The sequence below is a fragment of the Choloepus didactylus genome, chromosome 19 (assembly GCF_015220235.1).
Source record: "Choloepus didactylus isolate mChoDid1 chromosome 19, mChoDid1.pri, whole genome shotgun sequence".
NCBI lineage: Eukaryota > Metazoa > Chordata > Mammalia > Pilosa > Megalonychidae > Choloepus > Choloepus didactylus.
In genome coordinates, this window is record NC_051325.1 from 24,230,022 (window position 1) to 24,252,247 (window position 22,226).

General features: G+C 37.9%; 1 protein-coding gene across 1 annotated transcript in view; it reads right to left on the reverse strand.

The window, feature by feature from the left end:
- The window catches only part of LOC119516178 (SLX4 interacting protein), a 196,154-nt gene extending 173,928 nt beyond the window's left edge, over positions 1 to 22,226 (reverse strand). The window contains 2 exon segments of the mRNA XM_037812422.1: positions 5,139 to 5,194; positions 20,674 to 22,226. Coding sequence (XP_037668350.1) covers positions 5,139 to 5,165 — 27 coding nt within the window. The 5' untranslated portion in view covers positions 5,166 to 5,194; positions 20,674 to 22,226.

Genomic DNA, 22,226 nt, shown 5'->3' on the forward strand with positions numbered 1-22,226 from the left:
TGCTGGAAAAAAAAACAAGCCTCAATAAATTTAAAAAGATTGAAATTATTCAAAGCACATTCTCTGACCACAATGGAATACAATTAGAAGTCAATAACCATCAGAGACTTAGAAAATTCACAAATACCTGGAGATTGAACAACACACTCCTAAACAATCAGTGGGTTAACGAAGAAATAGCAAGAGAAATTGCTAAATATATGGAGACAAATGAAAATGAGAACACAACATACCAAAACCTATGGGATGCAGCAAAAGCAGTGCTGAGGGGGAAATTTATAGCACTAAACGAATATATTAAAAAGGAAGAAAGAGCCAAAATCAAAGAACTAATGGATCAACTGAAGAAGCTAGAAAACAAACAGCAAACCAATCCTAAACCAAGTAGAAGAAAAGAAATAACAAGGATTAAAGCAGAAATAAATGACATAGAGAACAAAAAAACAGTAGAGAGAATAAATATCACCAAAAGTTGGTTCTTTGAGAAGATCAACAAGATTGACAAGCCCCTAGCTAGACTGACAAAATCAAAAAGAGAGAAGACCCATATAAACAAAATAATGAATGAAAAAGGTGACATAACTGCAGATCCTGAAGAAATTAAAAAAATTATAACAGGATATTATGAACAACTGTATGGCAACAAACTGGATAATGTAGAAGAAATGGACAATTTCCTGGAAACATATGAACAACCTAGACTGACCAGAGGAGAAATAGAAGACCTCAACCAACCCGTCACAAGCAAAGAGATCCAATCAGTCATCAAAAATCTTCCCACAAATAAATGCCCAGGGTCAGATGGCTTCACAGGGGAATTCTACCAAACTTTCCAGAAAGAACTGACACCAATCTTACTCAAACTCTTTCAAAACATTGAAGAAAATGGAACACTACCTAACTCATTTTATGAAGCTAACATCAATCTAATACCAAAACCAGGCAAAGATACTACAAAAAAGGAAAACTACCGGCCAATCTCCCTAATGAATATAGATGCAAAAATCCTCAACAAAATACTTGCAAATCGAATCCGAAGACACATTTAAAAAATCATACACCATGACCAAGTGGGGTTCATTCCAGGCATGCAAGGATGGTTCAACATAAGAAAATCAATCAATGTTTTACAACACATTAACAAGTCAAAAGGGAAAAATCAATTGATCATCTCAATAGATGCTGAAAAAGCATTTGACTAAATCCAACATCCGTTTTTTGATAAAAACACTTCAAAAGGTGGGAATTGAAGGAAACTTCCTCAACATGATAAAGAGCATATATGAAAAACCCACAGCCAGCATAGTACTCAATGGTGAGAGACTGAAAGCCTTCCCTCTAAGATCAGGAACAAGACAAGGATGCCCGCTGTCACCAATGTTATTCAACATTGTGCTGGAAGTGCTAGCCAGGGCAGTCCAGCAAGACAAAGAAATAAAAGGCATCCAAATTGGAAAAGAAGAAGTAAAACTGTCATTGTTTGCAGATGATATGATCTTATATCTAGAAAACCCTGAGAAATTGACGATACAGCTACTAGAGCTAATAAACAAATTTAGCAAAGTAGCGGGATACAAGGTTAATGCACATAAGTCAGTAATGTTTCTATATGCTAGAAATGAACAAACTGAAGAGACACTCAAGAAAAAGATACCATTTTCAATAGCAACTAAAAAAATCAAGTACCTAGGAATCAACTTAACCAAAGATGTAAAAGACCTATACAAAGAAAACTACATAACTCTACTAAAAGAAATAGAAGGGGACCTTAAAAGATGGAAAAATATTCCATGTTCATGGATAGGAAGACTAAATGTCATTAAGATGTCGATTCTACCCAAACTCATCTACAGATTCAATGCAATCCCAATCAAAATTCCAACAACCTACTTTGCAGACTTGGAAAAGCTAGCTATCAAATTTATTTGGAAAGGGAAGATGCCTCGAATTGCTAAAGACACTCTAAAAAAGAAAAACAAAGTGGGAGGACTTACACCCCCTGACTTTGAAGCTTATTATAAAGCCACAATTGCCAAAACAGCATGGTACTGGCACAAAGATAGACATATAGATCAATGGAATCGAATTGAGAATTCAGAGATAGACCCTCAGATCTATGGCCGACTGATCTTTGATAAGACCCCCAAAGTCACTGAACTGAGTCATAATGGTCTTTTCAACAAATGGGGCTGGGAGAGTTGGATATCCATATCCAAAAGAATGAAAGAGGACCCCTACCTCACACCCTACACAAAAATTAACTCAAAATGGACCAAAGATCTCAATATAAAAGAAAGTACCATAAAACTCCTAGAACATAATGTAGGAAAACATTTTCAAGACCTTGTATTAGGCGGCCACTTCCTAGACTTTACACCCAAAGCACAAGCAACAAAAGAGAAAATAGATAAATGGGAACTCCTCAAGCTTAGAAGTTTCTGCACCTCAAAGGAATTTCTCAAAAAGGTAAAGAGGCAGCCAACTCAATGGGAAAAAATTTTTGGAAACCATGTATCTCACAAAAGACTGATATCTTGCATATATAAAGAAATCCTACAACTCAATGACAATAGTACAGACAGCCCAATTATAAAATGGGCAAAAGATATGAAAAGACAGTTCTCTGAAGAGGAAATACAAATGGCCAAGAAACACTTGAAAAAATGTTCAGCTTCACTGGCTATTAGAGAGATGCAAATTAAGACCACAATGAGATACCATCTAACAACAATTAGAATGGCTGCCATTAAACAAACAGGAAACTACAAATGCTGGAGGGGATGTGGAGAAATTGGAACTCTTCTTCATTGTTGGTGGGACTGTATAATGGTTCAGCCACTCTGGAAGTCAGTCTGGCAGTTCCTTAGAAAACTAGATATAGAGTTACCATTCGATCCAGCGATTGCACTTCTCGCTATATACCCGGAAGATCGGAGAGCAGTGACACGAACAGATATCTGCACGCCAATGTTCATAGCAGCATTATTCACAATTGCCAAAAGATGGAAACAACCCAAATGTCCTTCAACAGATGAGTGGATAAATAAAATGTGGTATATACACACGATGGAATACTACGCGGCAGTAAGAAGGAATGATCTCGTGAAACATATGACAACATGGATGAACCTTGAAGACATAATGCTGAGCGAAATAAGCCAGGCACAAAAAGAGAAATATTATATGCTACCACTAATGTGAACTTTGAAAAATGTAAAACAAATGGTTTATAATGTAGAATGTAGGGGAACTAGCAATAGAGAGCAATTAAGGAAGGGGGAACAATAATCCAAGAAGAACACATAAGCTATTTAACGTTCTGGGGATGCCCAGGAATGACTATGGTCTGTTAATTTCTGATGGATATAGTAGGAACAAGTTCACAGAAATGTTGCTATATTAGGTAACTTTCTTGGGGTAAAGTAGGAACATGTTGGAAGTTAAGCAGTTATCTTAGATTAGTTGTCTTTTTCTTACTCCTTTGTTATGGTCTCTTTGAAATGTTCTTTTATTGTATGTTTGTTTTCTTTTTAACTTTTTTTCATACAGTTGATTTAAAAAAGAAGGGAAAGTTAAAAAAAAAAAAAAAAGAAAAACAAGGAAAAAAAGATGTAGTGCCCCCTTGAGGAGCCTGTGGAGAATGCAGGGGTATTCACCTACCCCACCTCGATGGTTGCTAACATGACCACAGACATAGGGGACTGGTGGTTTGATGGGTTGAGCCCTCTACCATAGGTTTTACCCTTGGGAAGACGGTTGCTACAAAGGAGAGGCCAGGCCTCCCTATGGTTGTGCCTAAGAGCCTCCTCCCGAATGCCTCTTTGTTGCTCAGATGTGGCCCTCTCTCTCTGCCTAAGCCAACTTGAAAGGTGAAATCACTGCCCTCCCCCCCTACGTGGGATCAGACACCAAGGGGAGTGAATCTCCCTGGCAACATGGAATATGATTCCCGGGGAGGAATGTAGACCTGGCATCGTGGGATGGAGAACATCTTCTTGACCAAAAGGGGGATGTGAAAGGAAATGAAATAAGCTTCAGTAGCAGAGAGATTCCAAAAGGAGCCGAGAGGTCACTCTGGTGGGCACTCTTACGCACACTTTAGACAACGCTTTTTAGGTTCTAAATAATTGGGGTAGCTGGTGGTGGATACCTGAAACTATCAAACTACAACCCAGAACCCATGAATCTTGAAGACAGTTGTATAAAAATGTAGCTTATGAGGGGTGACAATGGGACTGGGAAAGCCATAAGGACCACACTCCACTTTGTCCAGTTTATGGATGGATGAGTAGAAAAATAGGGGAAGGAAACAAACAGACAAAGATACCCAGTGTTCTTTTTTACTTCAATTGCTCTTTTTCACTCTAATTATTATTCTTGTTATTTTCGTGTGTGTGCTAATGAAGGTGTCAGGGATTGATTTATGTGATGAATGTACAACTATGTAATGGTACTGTGAACAATCGAAAGTACGATTTGTTTTGTATGACTGCGTGGTATGTGAATATATCTCAATAAAATGAAGATTAAAAAAAATATATATATAACACTAGCAATCAGAAAACGTCCTAAAGAATAACCAATACATACGAAAATATCTCCAAGACCATACACTACTGATTAATTCTTCTGCTCTCATTCTCCACCATTACTCACACAGAAATCTTCCTATCTCTCCGCATGGTGAAGGTCTCAGCCCCAGCCAAAAGGGGAGAGAGAAGAGACACAAGAAGAAAACTAGAGAGGGCACTCAGCCAAGAGAATTCTCTCCTGACATCCACCTAGGTGCAGCATTTGCTGGCTATTTCTTTCCAGTGACCTTTTATCTGCTTCATCATGAACAGAAATCATATATGGACATCAATATGAGGGATAATTTTTAACATTAAGGACTAACTTATGACAAAAAGGCATATTACAACAGATTTTATGCAAGAAACTCCCATAACTACATAAACTGTTAATATTATCCTCCGTTTCATTCTTAAAATACAAAATTTTCAATGTGTTCTCAAGTAGCATTCTCAAATTCAAGGAGTAGAAGGAAAGTTCAGTGGTTCAATTTTCAGTTCACACAGAATTCAGTTATATTAGACAGTGACTGATCATTTTTATGAAGATTATTAAATGTTACTTACTTTAACAGCAAATTTCTTTGATGCCATGGCTTAGTGATTCTGCAATAATCACAAACCTTTAACAAAAGAAAAAAGGTTATAAGTAAGTATATCAAAATCCCTTTCTATCTGGATATTACATAGGAGAAGGGTTGGCCGAATAATCAAATATCAATAGGTATTTGTGAGATAAATGTTCACTTTAGTTGTCATGGAAAAACTACTGTATTGAATTAGTATCTTAAGGACTTCCCACAAAGAAAAACTAAAACCCAGTTGAGTGGTTCACTGATGAATTCTATCAAATGTTTAAAGAAGAATTAATATCAATCCTTCAACAATATAGAAGAGGAGAGAAAACTTCTTAAATCATTCTATGAAGCCATTTTATCCTCTGTCAAAACCAGAGAAAACATCACAAGAAAAGAAAACTGCACACTAACATTCCTTATGAATATAGATAAAACCCTCAACAAAATACTAGCAAACCAAATCCAGCAACATATAAAAGAATTCTATACCATGACCAAGTTGGATTAATCCCAGGAAAGCAAGGTTGGCTTAACATAAAAAATAAATACATAAATCAATATAATACACCGTATTAATAGAATAAAGAAACACATACTATTTCAATAAATGCAAAAAAAAAAAAAAAAACCATTTAACAAAATCCAACATTCTTTTATGATTTAAGAAAACAAAACAAAAACCTCAGCACACTAGGAATAAAAGTGCATTTTCTCAACCTGACAGAGGACATCTACGAAAAACCCACAGGTAGCATCATACTTAATGGTGAAAACTGAATATTTCCCCCTAAGATCAGGAATAAGATAAGGATATTTATCGCCACTTCATTTACCATTGTATTGGAGGTTCTAGCCAGGGCAATTAGATAAGAAAAAGAAAAGTCATCCAGATTGGGAAAGAAGTAAAACCATCTCTATTCACAAATGACATGTCCTCATATATAGAAAATCCTAGGGAATTCATAAAAAACTATTAGAACTAATAAATGAGTTCAACAAGGTTGTTGGACACAAGATCAATATAAAGTCAACTGTATTTCTATATACTACCAATGAGCAATCTTAAACTGAAATTAAGAAAATAATTCTATTTACAATAGCATCAAAAAAGAATAAAATACCACGGAATACATTTAACCAAAGAAGTGCAAGACTTGTACACCAGAAACTAAAATACATTGTTAAAAGAAATTTAAGCCCTAAGTCAATGGAAAGACAGCCTATGTTCATGGATTGGCAGATTTGCCATTCAAAGCAATCCCTATCAAAACTAAGCTGACATTTTTGCAGAAATTAACAGGCTGATCCTGAAATTAATATGAAATGCAAGGGAACTGGAGAAGTCAAAACAACCTTGAAAAAGGAGAATAATGTTGGAGGACTCACACTTCCCCATTTCAAAACTTACAAAGCTACAGAAATTAAGAAAGTGCTTTGCTGGCATAAGGATTGATACATAGATCAATGAGAGAAATTTGGGAGTCCAGAAATAAACCCTCAAATTCACCATCAGCTGCTTTTCTAAAAGGGTAGGTAGCAAGGCAAATCACTGTGAAGAGTGCTGGCATGGAAGGGAGGACTGGGGTGGGGAAAGATGCCCCAAGCCTGTAGGTGGAACTGTCTGGCCCTTTAAATCATGCCCAGGAAAAACTTTTAGAGCAGCACTATCCAAGAGAAATACAATGCAAGCTAAAGTTTTAAACTTTTTAGTAACTGCATTTCATATAAAGGTAAAAAGAGACAGGTGAATTTAATTTTAATAATATATTTTACTTAACCCAGTATACTCAAATGATTATCATTTCCACATGTAATTGATATAAAAAATATTTATATTCTTGCTGTAGTTTTATTTTAACTAAATCTTTGAAATCAGGTGTGTTCTTTATACTTCCAGCACATCTCAGTTTAGACTGGTTAGATGTCAAGTCCTCAAGAGCCACCTATGGTTAGTGGCCTAATGGACAGTGCAGTTTGGGAATAATTGGTGTTATTATAGGAAAAGCATTTCTTTCTGGGTCCCAGATTCTTTATTTATAAAATAGGAATAATACTTACTTAGAATTATTGCAAAAACTAAATAAAATGGCATATAAACTTTGGATAGATTGTATGGTATGTGAATATATCTCAATAAAATTGCATAAAAAATTGACATATAAAAATCCACAATATAATGCTTTAGAAACACCAGGTTCTCAATAAATTTTAATTATTGCTATTTAGTCAATGGTGCCTTTTTAGAACAAATCTGGTAACCTTTGATTCAAATTTTTAAAAAAGACAAAAATATCTTTACTCAACCCTAAACCATTTTAATTATTCATTCCCATTCTCTTGAATAACTTCATGCATATGATCTAGAAAAAAAAATTTAATGATGTTTATCTTAGCTAGCCCATTAAACACAGTTGTAAGTAGAAACTAATAAGTTCCTGGGAAATCAGGAACATGTGCTTCAAACCAACATTTATAAATGTCATCCTGAAAACTTTAAATATAAAGTCTTTAAAGTTATTTTATTTGAGCCTGAAAAAACATAATTTTTTTTTTTTTACATTCACATGAAGGCAGAAAGCAAACCTGTAATGCACAGATGATTATCTCCAAGGCCATATTGACAAAATTGTGATTATGTTGGAACAGAGCAGCTTGCCTTACATAAGTTCACAGGACACAAAACCAGTCTGCTGCTGAACACAGAAAAACGCTCCCCTGAAGTGTCTCCAGTGAGTGAGGCTGAGATTTCAAAAATACACAATGAGTTAATAGTGCTATACTGTACTGAAGAGAAACTTAAATACCACAAATCCTCACTGTCATGGATATGGTCCACTTTTTTTGTTGTTTAATATATCTTTCCCTTACTGGCTACTAGTTTTGGCTGAATTATTAAGGATTTATCAGTCCCCTTCAATATATTAAATTAGGCTAAAATACTGCTGCTAGGAACTTTAGGAATCCCTCACTGAGGATACTTAAAGAGTACACAAATGGTCCAGCTAGACACAGAGAAGGGGAGAGAGCTCTGCAGCAACTACCCAGCCAAAGCCGAAGCATGTGCAAGCTAACTATTTTTTAAACTATGCACTGGTTTTCCCATATGTCCTTCCATTCCTGAAGGACAGACAGACCACATGGAAGGCCGCAGCAAGGCTTTCAGGTCCTATCTGCCTTTGATAGATTATGAGCCACGTTATAGTGAAGGTTATATTTTCAACTTACAATAATATTCCAGTATCCTCTTTTTCTAAAGACTCCTTTTTTCTTTTTCTTTTTTACTTTTATCAGTAAATCAAGAGCAGCAGCATTTACTTTATAAGGACTGGATTCTTCAAAAGGTAACATCAAAGCCCAATCTCAAAATTATGATCTACAGAAACCTAGAACCGAAAAGCATGCATTTTTATATGACATCATGTGGCCTGCTACTGTAGAATGGGCTCCATGGGAAAAAGGAACTGTACAATTTGCACATTTTGAGTCCATTTCTAAAATCATGTGGCAGTCTGCCTCAGCATGTGTAATTTTTTTTCATTTGTATCCACAATGTTTGAAGACAAAAAAATTGCAATTTTATGGCTAAAAGAAACCTTACAGACCATCTACTCACAGCTGTGCCATCTATTCTCCTAAGGAGAACTTAGGGGACCCACCCAGGGTCTCGCAGCTCATAGCCCAGCCGAGGGCTAGACAGAGACTTGCGGACCCACACAGAGCAAACGAGCACCATGTGTCACCCTGCAGAACTGCCAAGGTCGCTGCTAACGGGACTGCCAGGGTGCCCTTCCTGCCTCAACTTTCTGCAGACGCCTGCATTTAAAGGCACAAGTTCCAATCACAAAGTATGCTTTCAAATAAAGCAACATGAGCCATGGCTGTCTCCAGCTAATCATAAAAAAACACCAAACCTTAATAGCTAAAGAAAATGTAGCTTGAAAAATTAATTTCTCATTATGCTATGTGACATGGCACACTTCCTTGTGCACCAAAAAAAAATAATTCTACCAAGATAAAGCCCATAACACATCTGGTTGCATAGACCTTGAGCTTGCATATTTGCTAAGGTCATTTCAGATAAAGAAGGCATCCTTCCTTCAGTTCAGAACAGCGTTAGGCACACGTGCTGGAGAGGAACTAAATGGTGAACTGAAATCTGAAATGGACTGAGCCAATCTGCTGCACCCCAGTTACAGTAAAATCCTCCTTATCCATCATGGAAGGAGCAGTGCTCAAAGAGAGCAGTCCTCAGAGCTGTGCCTAACACTGGAAGGTGCTCGAGAAATGCCTGTTCCAGATAATTGGAGCCTAGTCATTAATGCACAAAACCTTTATGCTCTGGTTATTTTTAGAAGCAATTTTCAAAGGTATGTTAAATCTTTACCCACTTTCATAAAAATTCCAGATCAAAATTATCACCAGTCATCACACTGCACAATATACATATTAGTAAGTCCCTGCAGCTGCTGAGTTCTATGCAAAGCAGCAGGACAGCAGGTTTTCTACCTAATCCCCAGCTTCTGAGCTATCTTCTGCAGCTCCCTCTCCCTTCACCATTTTTCAAGGTAATCAGATGAGCCTAGAAAACTAAGGGACCAAGTCTGTCAGGTCAGTGTGACATTTTCCAAGCTTCTTTTATATGGATTTGCATGTACTTCAGTATGAAGACTTGGAGCCATCTGGGGATTTCTCATGGTACAGTGGAAAGTCCCCTGGATTGGAGCCTCAGTATTCAATTATTCCTGCCTCAGCAAAACAATGAAGTTGGAGAGACTGACTTCTAAAGTCTCTTATATTTCAATTCAAAATTCCAACAGCAGTTCAAAAAACAAATTATGCCAGCACACAACTCTTTTTTCTCAGAAAAGAGAAAAAGAAGGAAACTTGACCCAAGCCCTGATAGCATAATCAGACAAGGGCAATATGAGAGAAAATCACAGCCTAAACATTTGAACATCGAGGCAAGAACCCTAAACAAATAGAGGCAATCTGAATCTGACAACATATTAAAAAAAATAAAAATACATCAGAACCAAGTGAGGTTTATCAAGTGAAGTTTGGTTTAACATAAGAAAAATCACATTAAAAAACTGAAGTGGAAATAAAAACAAGACCATTTTAATAGGTGCAGAAAAAATGAGGACATTTTATAGTATTAGAAATGTAGGAATATAAAGAAATTTAATCAGAAAAAAAGCATTCACAAAAAAACGTAGCAAATATGCTTAAGGATGACACATTCAAAGCATTCAGTTTCTAAGCATTCACTTTTTTATGCTAAAGTTTTTATTTTGAAATACTTTAAAACTTACAGGGCAGTTATAAGAATAATACAAACTCCTTTCAGAGAACTCCAATGTACCCCATCCCTCTTTTTCCCCAGATCCACAAATTGTAACATTTTGCTACATTTGCCCTATCAGTCTATGTATCCATTAGTCTATGAATCCATCTATATACTTAGCCATCTGTCTGCCAATCCATTTTCTGCACACTTGAGCATAGGTTGTATACATCATGCTTCTTGAACATTTACCACCATGTATATTTCATAAGAGCAAATATATTCACTGGTATATTCACCTTAAGTGCAGGAGTCTAAATTTTTCATATGTCCCAGTAATCTTTTGCAACTTCTTTCCACACTTCTTAAATTCCACCCAGGATCATGCATTGCCTTGAACTGTCAATCGTCTCTTTAGTTGCCCTTTCGTTTTTTTCATTGTGGGAACATATATACAACATAAACTGTCCCATCTCAGTCACTCCCAAGCATACCATTCAGTGGGATTAATCACATTCACTGTGTTGCAGTACCTCACCATCTTCTACTACCAAAACTTTCCTATCTCCCCAAACAGAAACCCTAGACAATTAGGCATTAACTCTCCATTAACCCTGTTCTCCACCCCAATTAGCTTGCATATTTTCTGATATTTTCCTTTTAGTAACCATGGGGCTTAAATTTAACATCCTAAATCTGTAAAAATCTCATTAAGCATTCAGTTTTTATGATCACAAAAAGAGAAGGCTGTCCACTGTCGGTGAGAGCTCAATGAGAGGGAGTTTATCCACATGTACAGGCACACACATGCACACACATTTGTCTAAATGCACACAGACAGGATAGACAGAGATGGAATGAAAAGCAAAGGAAGAAATAGAACTTATTTGTAAATTGCATTTCTTTGTAACAGGTATAAAATGTCTATTTTAAAATGTCATTTAAAATAGCATTTTATAAATATAAAACACCTAGGAATAAATCTAAGAAGATACGTGCAGGACCTCCTCAAATTGATCTACTGACTCGATACAATTCCAACAACAACCTTGAACAGGGAACCTGAGAAAAGCAAAAAGGACCAAGATATTTCTAAAGAAGGAGAAAAAATAAAGGAGATGGTTTATCTTACTAGATACAGCTAAACTTACTACAATGTTATAATATAAATAAAATAATCTATTGGCAAAGGGGTAGACAAATGGGCCAAAGGGACAACTCCACACACCAGAAACAAATCCACACATTTAGGGAAATAAAGTATGACAGAAACAGCACTGCAAATGAGTGAGAACTTAGACGATTCATTCAAAAACTCATGCTCGAACTGCTTATCCGTAGGGGAAAAAGTGACATTGGACCACAACCTCATGCAACACACAAAAATCAAGTACAGATGGATTAAAATCTCTAATGTGCCCTGTCCCTTCAGAGAATATTCTGATGAACTCAGGGTAAGCAAGGAGTTTTTCAACGAGATACAAAGTAAAAATAAAGTAATAAAAAAGAAAGAAAGAATAGTAGATTTGGCCATATTAAAATTAAAATTCTCTATAGTCTGAGGAAAAAAGAAAGGACAACTAAAGAGATGACTGACAGTTCAAAGCAATGCATGATCCTGGGTGGAACTTAAGTGTGAAGAGAAGTTGCAAAAGATTATTGGGACATATGAAAATATTTCTAGAATACAAAAAGAACTTGCAAAACTCAAATAGTAAAAAAAACAAACAATTCAATTTGTAATCCAATTAGAAAATGGGCAATTGTTATGAACAAACATTTCACCAAACAGGATCTGCAGATAGCTAATAAGCATATGAAAAGATGTTTAACAACATTGGCCATCATGGAAATACAAAATAAAACCATAATAAGATATCACTACACATGTATCAGAATGGCTAAAATTAAAAATAGTGATTAATACCAAAGGCTAACAAGGATGTATAGAAACTGGCTCACTCACACATTGCTGGTGGGAATGTAAAATGACTCAGCCTCTCTGGAAAACAGTTTGGCAATTTCTAATAAAAGTAAACATGGACTTACTATACAACTTAACAACTGCGCTCCTGGGTATTTATCCCAGAGAAATGAAAACTTATGTTCACATAAAAACCTGTACACAAATGGCAACTTTATTCACAATAGCCCCAAACTGTAAACAATCCAGATGTCCTTCGATGGGTGATTGGTTAAACTAACTGTGGTACATCCATACCACAGAATACTACTTGATAATAAAAAAGAATCAAGTATTGATATACCCAACAACTTGGATGGAGCTCAAGGGAATTATGCTGAGTAAAAAAGCCAATCTCCAAAGACTACATAATGTTTGATACATATACATTTATCATATTGTATATTACATCTAATATAATGAATATACATAACAGTCTTTTTTAAAATTCAGTTTTATTGAGATATATTCACATACCATATAATCATCTACGGTGTACAATCAAATGTTCACAGTATCATCATATAGTTGTGCATTCATCACTGCAATCAATTTTTGAACATTTTCATTACTCCAAAAAGTACAAAAATAAGAATAAAAAATAAAAGTAAAAAAGAACACTCAAATCATTCCATCCTCCCCATCCCATCCTACTTTTCATTAAGTTTTTGTCCCCCTCTTTCTACTCAACCATCCATACACTGGATAAAGGGAGTGTGAGCCACAAGTTTTCCGCAATCACACAGTCACACAATGTAGTCTACATAGTTATACAATCTCCTTCAAGAATCAAGGCTACTGGGTTGCAGTTCAACAGTTTCAGGTATTTCCTTCTAGCTATTCCAATACACTAAAACCTAAAAAGGGATATCTATATAGTGCATAAGAATGCCCTCAGAGTGAACTCTCAACTCTAAGAGATGAAGAACAAATTAATGCCAGCAGTTAAGGATGGGGAAAAGGGATGTGTGGCTAAAAGGAGTAGTAAGAGAGCGTCTGTGGTGATGGAACAGTTCTGTATCTTGATTGTGGTGGCCTGATAATAATTTACACGTGATAATACTGCACAGAACTACATACACAGATCAATACGTGTACAACTAGTGAACTCTGATAAACGCAGTAGATTCCACCAATGTCAATTTCCTGGGTTTGATGCTGTACTATAGTTACGCAAGATGGGAAACAGAATGAAGGGTACCCCAGGGGGAATCCCTGTAAATGTTTGTGAATTTATAATTTTGTAATAAAATGTTTAAAAAAAATCAAAACTACTGTTCATCAATTTACACCAAAAAGAAATGGGGGCAGGCGGAGGTGTCACAAACTGGGAGGTCTCTGCAAAATATAAAGCCAGCATAGGATGAGTGTCCCAAATAAAACAATCCAATGGAAGAACGAGCAAAGGCGGTGCCCCTGCCTCCTCGCCAAGGAAAGGTGGGTTAGGGGTGGGGGTGGGGAGGGAGAGTTTCCTAATTCCTTCTATTATTCATGCCTTGGCAACCTCGTATAACATCCAATCAGGAGTCTCATGCCTCCTCTGGGGAGCTGAGGGGCGTGTCCCTCACTGTTCTTTTGTGAAACCCAAGAATAATGATGCTTCAATGCAGAAGGACCATTTGACAGGACCTGTGGCCAGCACACATATACATCTTGTCCCTCGTTGCAGGCAGGCAGACTGTCATCTGGGACAGGGTAGATGACAGACAGACGGTCCTGCCTACCTCGCTAAAAATTAAAAAAAAAGAAAACACACACACACAAAAACAACAAAAAATCATTACATGGTGATGCCAGGGGGTCTCAGATCCCAAAGAGAGGACGATCCTGAGGGTCACCCGCAACCACAGCTTCTTGAAGTACCTCCTGTCGCCATCCTTGCACTTCTTCCGTCCCCCAGGTTACCCCCAGAGGTATCTGATCAAGCCGCCCCTATTCAAAACTCATGGTTGGGATTTATCACAGCATCTCTGGCCCTTCGTCAGCATCAAAGTCCCCATCCCCATCCAGACCAACTCACAGCTGGGGCAACCTTGCATCCTGATGCCTCCACAACCCTCAACTTCCGGAGAGGTCCCCTGGAGCACGCAGCTTCAGCGCTCCCTGCCTGTGCCCCGCTGGGCTACGGAACGCCCTCTCACGGCTAACGCGTGTTTCTCTCCGGAACCCCAACTCTGATGGCACCTGTTCCACGGAGCGCTCTACGGAATCTCCTGAGTGAATGGCTAGCGCCCGTCTCTGGGCTGCATCGGTACCTCACACCCACTTCCGCTCTCACACTTGGCTCACTCGTGTCCACGGGCTCTCTCCCTGCCCGACTGTAAGCTTCCTGCGGCCAGGGTCTGTCCCTGGGCTCTTTAATTCTGGAGACTGGCACAGGTAGGCATCAAACGTTTTCCAACACCAGCCTGTGGACATTACTACATCAGAGGCTATCGACTGGGTTAATTTACCATTTTGTTAAGATTGACGCCATTTCTTCAATGTGTCTTTCCTGGCCCTGAATTCCAAATCCAACATTAAGCCTTCTAAAAAGGAGGTCAAAGCACTCTGAACCTACTTCAATATATAAATAATACCTAATTTATATGTATTATGCGGCCAAAGTTGAGAGTTGTAATTCATATAAACACATACACAGAAGATCTAAACGTCTTTTTTATTGAAAATAACGGGCAACAGAACAGAGGTAAGCAAGAAGTTTAGGCCTTATTAAGAGGGAGTTTTTCAGCACATCAATTTTTTTTTTGTCTCTAAAATACTAACATTCATACACTCATTTTAATGGAAAAGTTATTATTAGCCTCTGTATTAAGTTTTGAATCTGTGAATATCTTGATGCTTTTCTAGACTTGTTTTACTGATCATTAAAAAGCAAATATGCACACAACAAAAAAGCAAACGTGCATTTTTAAAAATTACTTGCTACGCCCTCAAAATTGCTTTCGGGAGGGAGCAGCAAACGCAGTAACTGAGGTTTAAAGTAGAAATGTTAAAAAACCTTCCTATTGGAGCTATCAGTTCAGCATAAATTCCTTGGAATTTTTATTTTGTTGTCTGTTTTTAAGAAGTTCAGGACAATGTCCAGAAAGATCAAGTTTCCAAATATCTGAATGTATATGATTTACATAAGCATGCTGAGAAGTTAAAATAAATATTGCAAAAGTATCTCATTCTATTCTGCATTTTTAAGTCCACGTTCTCTGGCATGGAAATGGACATACTTTCACAAAGAGGAGCCTTTCATAGTATATGACCCTACCAAAAATATTGTGTTTTTGTGTCTTTAATAAAGATCCTAAGTTCCTCAAGAAAATTAATTTTGAGAGGGAATGAAAGTAGATTAAATGATATCACATGATTGTCCTGACATTTAAATACAAAGCAGAGATAAACTCCCATAAAGAAAGTCAGTGACCTTCAAGATTATTCTGTGGGAAAACCCAAAGCACTCTGAAATTCCTATTTGTCTTCCCTGTAGTGTTGCTGGGCTATGTCACAACCCCAAGCAGCTACTCTAGATTAGCAAGACCAGAAATTAACTTTAGGCTTCTAATCACCAGATTTCAAATTTTATCTAGGAAATTACTGTACTTCCTTCTATCACCTTAAAAAACTTTCATTAGCTATGGGAACAGATACAGAAAAAAAGAAAAAAAAAAAAAAAAAAAAGGAAAAAAAACACCCCAGAGCCTCTGAAGGAACAATAATTCAAGAACAAGAAATCATTTCATTTTTCTTCTCCCTTTCCCACCCTGCTAATTGTCACGAAAGAAGCCAATGTCAAGGAAGAAATCACAAACTTTAACAAAAGACCAAGGAAAAATGACAAAAAAGCAAAGGTCTTGCTGGTGACAACGTAGACAAAGCTTGAAAAGGCAACTTGAGTGTAAAAAAGAATCGGCTTTTCCTATTACTCATATGGTAAATTTGGATGCAAAGTTTTTTGTGTGTGTGTGTTTTTTTTTTTTTTTAAAGACAAAACAGGGACACTTCAATAATGGAAGGAGGACAATTTAAATGATAGAAAATTCAGGATTTTATTTTGTCTTTTCTTTGTCTTTAGATGTAGATCAAATCTTGAAATTCTCAGCCAAAATTAATTCCATTGAGGAGTCCCTCCTTTTACTCACTCTATGCCTTTAACCCAGTCAGTTGTGCCTGGATCTGGGCCTCTCCTTCCTGCTGCACCTACAGAAAACCCTCACCAGATCCTGCTTGGGATGCTTCACTAATAGAAAACATCTAATTTTTAATACCTTGTTGGAAACAGACATATCAATACATGGTATGGTCAAGCCCTCAGGTTCCAATAAAACAGTCATGGGTTCAAATTCTGCTTCTTCATTTGATCTCAGACAGACTATTTAACTAACCTCTCTAAGCCTCTGGTGTTCTCATCTCTGAAATGGGATAATAACAGTTCCTATCTCATGGGTCTATGGGATGATTACCTGAGATAAAATATAGAATTATTTGGCCCAGTGCCTGGTAAACAGTGGGTGCTCAATGTTAACCCTAACCAGTATTGTAAAAAAGGGAGGGCACAAGCAGACAGCACCTAATCAATCCACTTTGGAACCACTTCCCACTCAGTGACTACTGATTTCCAGTCACCTTCACCATAGAAAAAAACTCTTGATTATCATTATACAATCACCTTAAAATCTAATAATCTTTTCAATGCAAAAACTCTAGTGATAGAGAACAGATCACTAGTTGCTAATTGTGGAGGGATGGGGTGTTATACAAAGGGGAAGCAGGGGGGAATTTGGGGAGGGGGTAATGGAATTGTTCTGTATCCTAATTGTGATGGTGGTTACAGTATTCAATGTACTGGTCAAAACTCTTGCCAAAAAGAGTAAATTTTACTGTATATAAATTACAAGTATTTTTTAATTGCAAAAAAATTCAATCTTTTCAAACTGAACAATAAATCAAAAGATTGACACAAAAAGTGAACTTTTAAATGTCCAAGGCATTTTAACAGTGATATTCTATATATTATCCTGTAAGTACCAAAAATCAAATCCAGTTTCAGTTACCAGCTCTATTTCTTCAAGCACAAAATGTCAATATCATAATAACCACCAGGTACTGCTTTTCTATAATAGAATTTCAAAAATGTACTTATATTTACACAAAATCTAAATGGCACCCTCCATCTGTTGACAAAAGTGAGCTGTATGACATTTAGGGACCTGGCTTTATAGATATTACTTTGTTACCTAATAAGTAGGCTTCCTATTATACATTAATTATTGTTCTCAATCTCTAATGGATAACAAATAAATAGTAGTTTCTAAAGACTTAAGGAAGCTTAAAATGATAGGCGGGTACTTCTAGAGAGATACGATCCACTAAAAAGTTAATGTGTATGCATTTTACATTTAAAAGAAGCCATAACATGTTTTACTTACAAAGCATGAATTCCAAGCTACCCAATGGCAAAGGTGAAGTTTCAATGCAAACATGTTTTACCACTGTCACCTCCCGGTATCATGGTATGTGGAAGGCTCAGCCACCATATAATTTGACTTTTTTAAAAATTTAAATAAGCTGGGGAAGAATAAAGCAATGTGAAAATGAGTGTCGTGGCAATAAAAACAACCTAAATGCCCATCAACTGGTGAACGTGTAAACAAGCCCTGGTCCATCCATACAACAGAATAGTACTCAGCAAGCAAAAAGGAAAGACCTATTGATATTTGCAACAGCATGGATGGCTCTCAAAATAATCACCATAAGTGAACAAAGTCAGACCAAAACAAAAAACAAACAAAATAACAAAACGTACTGAACTATTTCATTTAGACAAAAACCTAGGGAATGCAAACTTATCTATAATGACAGAAAGCAGATCAGTGCTTGCCTAGAAAGAGAAGCCAGAGGGAGAGATTACCAAGAGGCAAGAGGAAACTTTTGGAGGTGAAGACTATGTCATTATCCTGATTGTAGAGATGGTTTCACTGGTGTATATATGTTACAAACATATCAAATTGTACACTTTAAATATGTGCTCCTTATTGTGTGACAATTATACCTTAATAAGGCTGTTATTTGTGTGCTTTTTTGTTTTGTTTTGTTTTGTTTAAAAAAAGGACCATTTAAAATATATATATATACTTTCTGGTCTGGTAAATTGTATTTAGAGAAACCTCTTTTCCAAATGGGTGGATGCCGAGAAAAGTTACAAAACTGCAATGCCTTCCCTGCTGGTGATTTGCATGCACAAAAAAAACCTCAACAACTTAAAGACTTAATTATAATTTAAAAATAACAATAGTAAATTAACATTTATAAAGCTGTAACTATGTGCCAGGTTCTAAGAACTTTTCTTATATTAAGGTCTAATAACCCTCATATCAACCTGTTTACAGATAAGGAAACAGGCACAGAGCAGTTACTAGAACTTGCTCAGGATCACACAGCTGATAAGCAGAAGACCTGGGATTTGAACCCAGAGAGTCTGGCTAGAGCTCATTTCCTTACCCACCATGCTCTCCTACCTACACAATATAAGATACAGTATGTGAAAATCAAAAAGAATATTGCACTTATAAAATACTTTTCTTTCTCACGTTCATGGAATGTAAGTATTCACTAGAATTCCCAACATTCACATGAGAACAATGACCTTCATTCTTCTTTTCCCAATTAATAGATGTTAAGGAGGAGAAAAAAAGGTTGGGCAACCTCTTAGGACACAGAATAAATAAATGGCAAGTTCATCAGTTACTGGGCAGCTGGTTTACCACATTCCTACTTCGATTCTCTCTGTTGCCTTCAAAATCCTAATTATTTTAAGTAAAACCATAAGGGGAAGAAAACGTAACATAGCAAAGCGGAAAATGCAAAAGCAGTTTGCTGTTCTCTCAACTTACTCGCTGCTTAATTCCATCCAGCGGGTCATAACCCCTGCAAAACTAGGTCTGGAGTCTTTTTTAAAAAAGCTCCCTAGGTGATATTCACGGGCAGCCAACTTAAAGAACTCCTGATTTACATTTAAATTTCTCTTTGAAGGAAGACACAGAAGAAAGCTAGGTGCCATAAAAAGCTTTGGTAAATCATGGACCAACGGTTTCACTATTGAACCATATGGTTCACGTGCAGGCTACTGAGTTCATCTTTTGGTAAAGTAAAACTAAGAATATAAACACAGGATATGAGAGAAAAGGCAAGAAGCACAGTAAATTTATTTACTTGTTTTACAATGCAAACCAGGGATAAATTTGATGACAGGACTTTAAAAATAAATTTACATTTTGAATGCAATCAGTATCAGAAGTCACACAAAAATTTCTTTTATTCTCTTTAGAATGCTAAACGGGCCTAATGACTTCAAATCCATGGCGAAAAGCACAGAAAAACACGCCAAAGTTCCACTTTGTTTAAAACGCGTAATAAATTGGTAATGCATCGTCAATCTGGTTAAGAAGCACAGGTTGAAAAAAAAAAAGCACAGAGTTCATGCCCTGAATCAGTGCTTCAAGGCGCAGAAGAATCACCTGGGGAGACAGATTCATGAGCCTGGGGTGGGGCCTGTGACTACATTTCTAACAAGCTCCCAGACGAAGCAGATGCTACTGTCTGTGGCCCGTTGAGCAGCGAGGCCTTAAGAAACTTGAATATTGGTTGTAAAATTAGCCGATTGGCCTGCACATTTGCTTAGGTTTAGGATCCAAGAAAAAACTATCAACATAATTCAGCCCCAGCCCGGGAAAAAGAAAAAGGGTGGCGGGTGGGGCGGAGAAAGGACAAAGAAGCATATCTGTTTGTATAGCGTAGCAGTGCTGAGAACTACAGAATTTTGTTAACTTGGCCCAGCCTGGTAGCTGAAAGGTAACAGAATGTAAGCTCCACAAGACAAAGAGTTTTGTTGTTGTTGATGCGTCGTTAGTTTATTGCTGAATCTCCAATGCCTGGCACAAATAAAAGGGAAGTATATATACAGACAGAAGCTGCATTTACATAACATAATCTGTCCACTTTGATGGGACAATCAGTTTGATACTCCACTTTGTCCTAAAAAGAAAACGGTAATTTTCCAGATTTTCCAAAGCGGCCACTTTAAATAAAGTCCAGGCTTCCCGCAACCTTATAAACAACAGCTACTTTTGTTCTCTGAAAACAATGAAGAGAGACGGAAGTACAGGGAGAAGGGTTCAGAAAAGGCTCAAAAACCAAAGCATACAAACACGCTAGTAGAGGAGATGGGCAAACAGTTCAATTCAAATGCAGGAACATCTTAGGTTGTCAGGAGTCCCGTGTTCTTACCTACGATGGTGGCGGGACTGGGTTCAGGCTTTTATTTGTTTTGTTACTGTCCAGGGTCACTGGTGGAGTAGTACCTGGTCATGAAAACTAACACAGGAAGCAGGGTCTCCCCCCAGCCCAGCTTCAGAAACTTTGGGGATTCGCGCTTCACGTTTACTTCCCCTTCCCGGCATCGCCCAGTGTGTTTAAGCACGCAGCTGCTGCCCAAATGCAAGATGGTCTTAGCAGCTTCGCGTCCGGCTTGAAGCCACAACCAGGATTTAAGATGGCGACGAAACACTAGGTGAGAGGCCTGGATTACGCAAGAAATCTGCCCAAAAGAAAAATGGCTTCGGTTCACGATTTCCCGGCTTTCAAGGTGAGCCCCAAACAAAAATGGCGGCAAAGGCTGGTTACTTAGAGGCTGGCAACGCAATGAATGTGATTGGCATATCTGCGAATCTCGGTTGCCCACAATAGTAGACACCTGAGTCATCGAGAGGCAGAAAAAATAACATTTCCGTGCTATGAAGTGCTTATGGACGCCGGAAAATTACTAGCACAAGGTTGGAAAATATTTTCAATGCGGAGGATCATAGGGAAAGCAGATTGAATCGTACGTAAAAGCGGCTTTCACAATGCCGGGTAAATTTAATTAAAATAGTCATGTTTAAACATAACTTCCTCCATAATTATTTTGAATGATACAGGAGAATAAAAATTGTTTCCTGGCACCATCAAGCAGGATGAGAAAATAACGCGGAAATTATCTAATTCGTGAAGGGAACTGAGTTAGAAAGCTTCCAACCTCTCTGTAAGCCCTCACGGGACGAAGTGCGGGCAGAAGCTTATTAGTGCGATCAGCTTGTACTGCGCATGTCCGCTCTCCAACCCGATCCAGGGAAATTACGGCAGCTTAGTCCTTTGCTCCTGAATTTGGAGGCAGCCGAAAGGAAAGGCGGGGAATTGGCGCGGAGCGACGAAATCAGAGGCTTTGTGATTGGTCAAGTCTTGGCGGACGGCGCGCTCCACCGATGGTTGGCCAGTCTTTGATTAATTCAACAAATACCTCTTGATCACTGACTATAAGGCAGGTGTTGTGCCCTAACAAGCCCATTTGATACATTATTTAAATTTTTCAGATTCAACAAGCTGCTGAGATTGACACTGAGTAAATTCTACCTCCACAGGCCTCCTTGTTCTTTCTGGTCACTGTCCCCTAATATACCTCTTTCGTTTGGTGAGAGCTTCACCTAAAACCCGGAGAAGAGGAATAACCGCGGATTCGACGCCAACCGAAAGCTGCGCATGCTCTGTCTCCAAGCACTCACGCGGGTTGCCGGGATCAGCGGCGGCGGCGGCGGCTTGGCCTCTGGGGCCTGCTGGTGGCGGCGGCGGCGGCGGCCGCCTCGGGAAGCGCAGCAGGTGGTGGGCAGGTGAGATCGCTGAAACCTTCAGATGGAAACGCTGAAGAGGGGCAGGGAGCTTGAAGGTTCCTTCTCCCCACCTCTGGAAGGTCGCCGGTGTCCTCTCGGAAGGGTATTTGGGGGCGGGGACAAGGGGGAGGCTGCCTT